The 6,355-nt window shown below is 37.5% G+C and overlaps 1 protein-coding gene across 1 annotated transcript; it reads right to left on the bottom strand.

Moving 5' to 3' along the window:
• Positions 1-745: 745 nt before the first annotated feature.
• LOC131164756 (zinc finger protein ZAT3-like) lies at positions 746-1,402 on the bottom strand. Its single transcript, XM_058122221.1, has one exon. The coding sequence runs from the start codon at positions 1,400-1,402 to the stop codon at positions 746-748; it is 657 nt and encodes a 218-aa protein (XP_057978204.1).
• Positions 1,403-6,355: the final 4,953 nt, after the last annotated feature.

The following is a 6,355-nucleotide window of genomic DNA, read 5'->3' as shown; positions in this document are numbered from 1 at the left end:
CTCTCTCTCTCTCTCTCTCACACACACACACACACACACGCATGCACGCACGCACACACCAGACACACTCAGCCCTTTCTAAATTATGGTATTAAAAAATCATTGAAATTGTAGAGATTTTAGTAAACGGAGAGTTGATGGATCATGCATTTATGATGCAGTCGGTAAAAAATGGATAATATTAATCGAAAAAGTTACAGGTGAAAATTAACATTCTTAACATTGGATATAATATTAATTATATTACTCAAAAATGTTTTTCTTTTTTTGAAGGAGATCAAAACGCCCACTGTACAATTATTGGGAAACACAAGCAAGGAAAGGAAACCAATCATTAAGAAACAAACAAGAAATTAAACTTTCAAATATTTCAGACTCATAAATCACAATTTGAAAAAAAAAATAAAAAAGAGAGAGAAACACGATCCCCACCCCATACAGAGTACGTAGCAACATACTAGCAAGGGTGCTCCCATCATCCACGATAGATCTAGAACTCACACCACCCAACAAAATCTAAACCCCCCCTCCTCCAGAAATCATCACCTGTTCTACTTCCCCCCGCCATGCACGTCCACTTACGTACTGTACTTCCAGAAATTCAAACTACTGATCAGGAAAAAAAAAATTAAAAACGGACGATGAGGCACTTAAACCAAGAACAATCCACGGAGTCATGCATGCATGCATGCCTGCATCCATCCATCCATCCACGCATGGAATCATGCATGCATGCATGTGTGAATCACTCATCGTCACCACCCTCATCGCTGTCCGGAGGCGCAGGCATGTTAAGATCAATGGCAAAAGCAGCCACAGAAGAAGAAACAGGATCATTAGAAGGGAGACCTTGGTCCAAATAGTCATCATGAGGCTGCAGGTTCAAATCGAAGTGCAAGCCCCTCCTTGGATCAGCAGTTGTGCTCGACGGCCTTGCACCACCAGACTCATACATATGCTGTTGCTTCTCCATCGCGCTCTTCACTTGCGTCGCCAACTTCAATAGATAACCCGCCACCTCTTGATCGCCGCCCGGTGCCGCCTGCCCAACATTCTCCGGCGAACCTTCTCGGTTGAAAGTGGGCGGCGGGTGCACCCCCCGCCACTGCCGGTCCGGGTGGCTCCGCATGTGCCCGAACAGCGCCTTCCACGACGCGAACCGCTTCCCGCACACGCTGCAGGGGCTCGCCACGTCCGGCGCATCGAACTTTGGCTTCGCCGATGAACGGCTGGGTCCTCCGGCCGCAGCCTTCGAATCTGTACGGCCCCTCTTCCTCTTCGTGGACTGCTGCGGTTGATTTGAAGTGGATCCGCCGTCGCTGCCGTTGGTGTTCTCGGGCTGTCGGTTGGGGTCTAGGCCGGAGGGAGACTTGCCGGGGGAGCCACCAGAGGGGTTATCCATCATGCAAGATGGTGAATGGGCAGAGAGATCGAAGGAGAATTATTGTAATCGTAATCGTAATCGTAATTGTGTCATGTACAGTATAAATTATTGTAATGTTTATTCAGGCCAGAAAAAGACTGAACAGAATTTCGCATGCAAGAGTTTCAATCTGCATGAGACGAGGGGTTTATATAGAGCAGTTATTTTCGTTGGAAAGAAAGGTTACAACCCCTCGTGAAGGAATGCTTCGATTCAGCGTTGATTTGGCGGGAATGCCAGACACGGACCAATTTACTATTTCTTTTTACTAAACTGTCATTCATTATTAAGATATTAAGAAAAATACACCCTTATTGGCAGTTAAAATTATAAATTAACCCAATGCTACCAATAGTTCAAGTTAAAATATTTGAAATTTGGCACCAATGAAATGTTATGATATTTTTTAATTTCTTGGGGCAGGGTGGGATGCAACTCACACTGGTTGATTTCGAATCCTAACCATATTTAGGCTATGTTTAGTAGAAGGGAAAATATACTCTCTTTTTTTAAAACAAAAAAAACAGAAAATTTATTTCGAAATTTTTTTGCCCAAGTTACTTCATACATTTTTTTTTTTATTACACACCGGGTTTCCACGTGTCCGTTTTACGGTCCATGTGACTAATCCCGCGCCCCTTGAAGCCGACCTCACAACTCCAAAGGGAGGTAAATTTCAGGAATCCAATGACGGAAATGAACCCGAGAGGGTTTGAATACCTAATCTCGTGAGAGGCACTCCCGCAACCTGCACTACCACCTCAACCACACCCTGGAGGTATTTCATACATTTTAGATGTATGCTATATGGATGAAATGTTATATTAATCTTTTTCTTTGTGGAAGTTGTTTCATATTCTTTGGTGGATGATATTTTTGTTAAAATAAATTTCCCTTTTCCATGTAGTGCCAAACAAAAAATAATTAAAAATAAATTAGTACTTAAAAGAAATATATTTTTTCCCTAACAAAGAAAGCATTAATTAAAAAAAAAAAACAATCATGAACACTCTGTATCCTAAAATTTGGCTGGAAGTACACATTATCTTCTATTCATTGCCCATTAATGAAAATTTTCTTCCTCCTAAAACAAATTCTGACTTTGTTTAAATAGATTTTGAATGTTATCAATTCTTATTTTTTATCTATAACTTATTTTTACCAATTGTCATCTGATCCAGTGTGTACGAATTTGCGTAAGTTTATTCACGAGCAAATATATGAGTCTATTTAATTACAGAGAAAGACATGCCAAAGACCAATCCTACACTTAAAGTTTGAAGACCTCAACTATAAAATAGTTAGACCCAAACAAGTGAAAAATATAATTTGGTGTGAGTCATAATAATGTGGGTTGCACATCACTTTAATGGGTCTAAATATAAATATAACGAGTTTTGGTTTGCATGAGACAAGGGGTTTATATAGACGTTGCCATTGATAGTTCTTTCCATTGGAAAGAAAGGTTACAACCCCTCGCGAAGGAATGCTTCGATTCGACATCGATTTGGCTGGAATGCGAGACACGAACCGATTTGCTATTTCTTTTTACTAAACCGCCCTTCATTATTGAGATATTAGGACAAATACGCCCTTGTTGGCAATTAAAATTACAAATTAACCCAAAACTACCAATTGTTCAAGTTAAAATAATTGAAAATTGGCGCCAATGAAATGTTATGATTTTTTTTTATTTTCTCAGGGCAAGGTGGGATGCAACCCACGCCGGTTGATTTCGAATCCTAACCATATTTAGGCTATGTTTGGTAGAAAGGAAAATATACTCTCTTTTTTTTAAAACAAAAAAATAGAAAATTTATTTCTAATTTTTTTTACCCAAGTTATTTCATACATTTTAGATGTATGCTATATGGATGATATGTTATTTTAATCTTTTTCTTCGTGGAAGTTGTTTCATATTTTTTGGTGGACGATATTTTTGCTAAAATAAATTTCCCTTTTTCATGTAGTGCCAAACAAAAAGTAATTAAAAAAATTAGTATTTAAAAAAATATATATTTTCCCTACCAAACAAAGCCTTAATTTTTTTAAAAAAAAAAAAATCATGAACACATTATGTCCTAGAATTTGGCTGGAAGTACACATTATCTTCCATTTATTGCCCATTAATGAAAATTTTCTTCCTCCTAAAACGAATTCCTACTTTGTTTAAATAGATTTTGAATGTAGTTAATTCTTAAATTTTATCTATAAGTCTTTTTTACTAATTGTCATCTGATCCAATGTGTGTACGAATTTGCGTAAGTTTATTCATGAGCCAATATATGAGTCAATTTAATTATTGAGAAAGACATGTCAAAGACGAATCCTACAATTAAAGTTTGAAGACCTCGACTATAAAATAGTTAGACCCAAACAAGTGAAAAATATAATTTAGTGTGAGTCATAATAATGTGGGTTGCACATCACTTTAATGGGTCCAAAAATAAATATAATAAGTTTCGATCCACATGAGACGAGGGGTTTATATAGATGCCGCCATTAGTAGTTATTTCCGTTGGAAGGAAAGGTTAGAACCTCTCGCAAAGGAACGCTTCAATTCGGCGTCGATTTTGCAGAAATGCCAGACCTGGACTGATTCACTATTTCTTTTTACTAAACTGTCCTTCATTATTGAGATATTAGGACAAATACGCCCTTGTTGGCAATTAAAATTACAAATTAACCCAACGCAACCAATCGTTTAAGTTAAAATATTTGAAAATTGGTGCCAATGAAATGTTATGATATTTTTTATTTTCTTTGGGCAAGGTGGGACGCAACCCACGCCGGTTGATTTTGAATCCTAACCATATTTAGGCTGTGTTTGGTAGAAGGAAAAATATACTCTCTTTTCTTAAAACAAAAAAATAGAAAATTTATTTCTAATTTTTTTTTTGCCCAAGTTATTTCATACATTTTAGATGTATGCTATATGGATGATATGTTATTTTAATCTTTTTCTTTGTGGAAGTTGTTTCATATTCTTTGGTGGATGATATTTTTGCTAAAATAAATTTCTCTTTTCCATGTAGTACCAAACAAAAAGTAATTAAAAAAATTAGTATTTAAAAAAAATATATTTTCCCTACCAAACAAAGCCTTAATTTAAAAAAAAAAAAAAATCATGAACACATTGTATCCTAAAATTTGGTTGGAAGTACACAATATCTTCTACTCACCGCCCATTAATGAAAATTTTCTTCCTCCTAAAACAAATTCTGGCATTATTTAAATAGCATTTGAATGTTATTAATTCTTATTTTTTATCTATAATTTTTTTTTTCCAATTGTCATTTGATCCAGTGTGTGTACGAATTTGCGTAAGTTTACTCACAAACTAATATCTGAGTCTATTTAATTACAGAGAAAGACATGCCAAAGACGAATCCTACACTTAAAGTTTGAAAACCTCGACTATAAAATAGTTAGACCCAAAGAAGTGAAAAATATAATTTGGTGTGAGTCATAATAATGTGGGCTGCACATCACTTTAATGGGTCCAAATATAAATATAACGAGTTTCGATCTGCATGAGACGAGGGGTTTATAAGACACTACCATTGGTAGTTCTTTCCATTGGAAATAAAGGTTACGACCCCTCGCAAAAGAACGCTTTGATTCAGCATCGTTTTGGCGGGAATGCGAGACACAGACCGATTTACTCTTTTTTTTTACTAAACTGTCCTTCATTATTGAGATATTAGGACAAATATGCCCTTGTTGGCAGTTAAATTTACAAATTAACCCAAAGCTACCAATCGTTCAAGTTAAAATATTTGAAAACTGGCGCCAATGAAATGTTATGATATTTTTTATTTTCTTTGGGCAGGGTGGGGCGCAACCCATGACAGTTGATTTTGAATCCTAACCATATTTAGGCTATGTTTGGTAGAAGGGAAAATATACTCTCTTTTTTTAAAACAAAAAAATAGAAAGGGCTAAGCAACACATGTTTTTTTTATAACTTCAAAATTTCCTCTCTCTCTCTCTCTCTTTCTCTCTCTCTCTCTCTCTCTCTCTCTCTCTCTCTCTCTCTCTCTCGTAGGCTCACTTGGAGCCCATGCTCGGTCTCCAATCACTTTCTTCTCCTTTCTTGACTTGCCGGTTTGTTTTCAGCGGCGGGATCGAAAAGCTGGGGTTTTACGTTTTTCGAGCGAATGTACCATATACAAAGAACAATGCGCCTCCTCTAGAATCGTCCTCCTTATCCTCTCATCTTTTGGAACACACAGTCTATTTCCAAACCTCAATACACCTTCCTCTAAGATGTTAAAATCTACGGCCAGCCCCTGTTGCACCTTCTCTACAACCTCAACTAACTCCTCATCATTAGCTTGCGCGGCTTTTATCCTCTCTAATAATGTCAGCTGGATCACCAAGCTAGCAATGAGAGCCTAATGATTACCATCCACCAATTCCATGCAAAGGCTTTCTGGGTCTCGTCTGATATGATGCTAACCTACTACTGTAGATACTGACGCGTGCTCTGACTTCCAACTTAACACATCAGCTACCACATTAGCTTTCCCCGGATGATAGCTAATGGTGCAATCGTAGTCCTTGATCAATTCTAGCCACCTTCTCTACCTAATGTTCAAATCCTTCTGTGTGAAAAAGTATTTGAGGCTCTTTTGGTTTGCGAATATCTCACACTATTCACCATATAAGTACTGTCTCTAGATCTTCGTCGCATACGCCACTACCGCCAACTCTAAATCATGTGTAGGGTAATTCTTATTTTACTCTTTGAGTTGCCGAGAAGCATAAGCAATTACTCTCCCCTGTTGCATCAGGACATATCCCAAACCCTTTAGAGATGCGTCACTATAAATTACAAAGCCACCATCCCCAGATGGGATTGTTAACACCGGAGTAGTGACTAGTTGGTGTTTCATCTCCTGGAAGCTCTGCTTGCACTCGTCGATCCAA

Source organism: Malania oleifera, chromosome 1, assembly GCF_029873635.1.
Source record: "Malania oleifera isolate guangnan ecotype guangnan chromosome 1, ASM2987363v1, whole genome shotgun sequence".
Taxonomy (NCBI): domain Eukaryota; kingdom Viridiplantae; phylum Streptophyta; class Magnoliopsida; order Santalales; family Ximeniaceae; genus Malania; species Malania oleifera.
The sequence above is the reverse complement of the archived record's forward strand: the minus strand, read 5'-3'. Positions and strand labels throughout refer to the sequence as shown.

Coding starts and splice junctions, on each gene's coding strand:
- LOC131164756 (XM_058122221.1), bottom strand. CDS start 1,402: ATGGATAACCCCTCTGGTGGCTCCCCCGGCAAGTCTCCCTCCGGCCTA.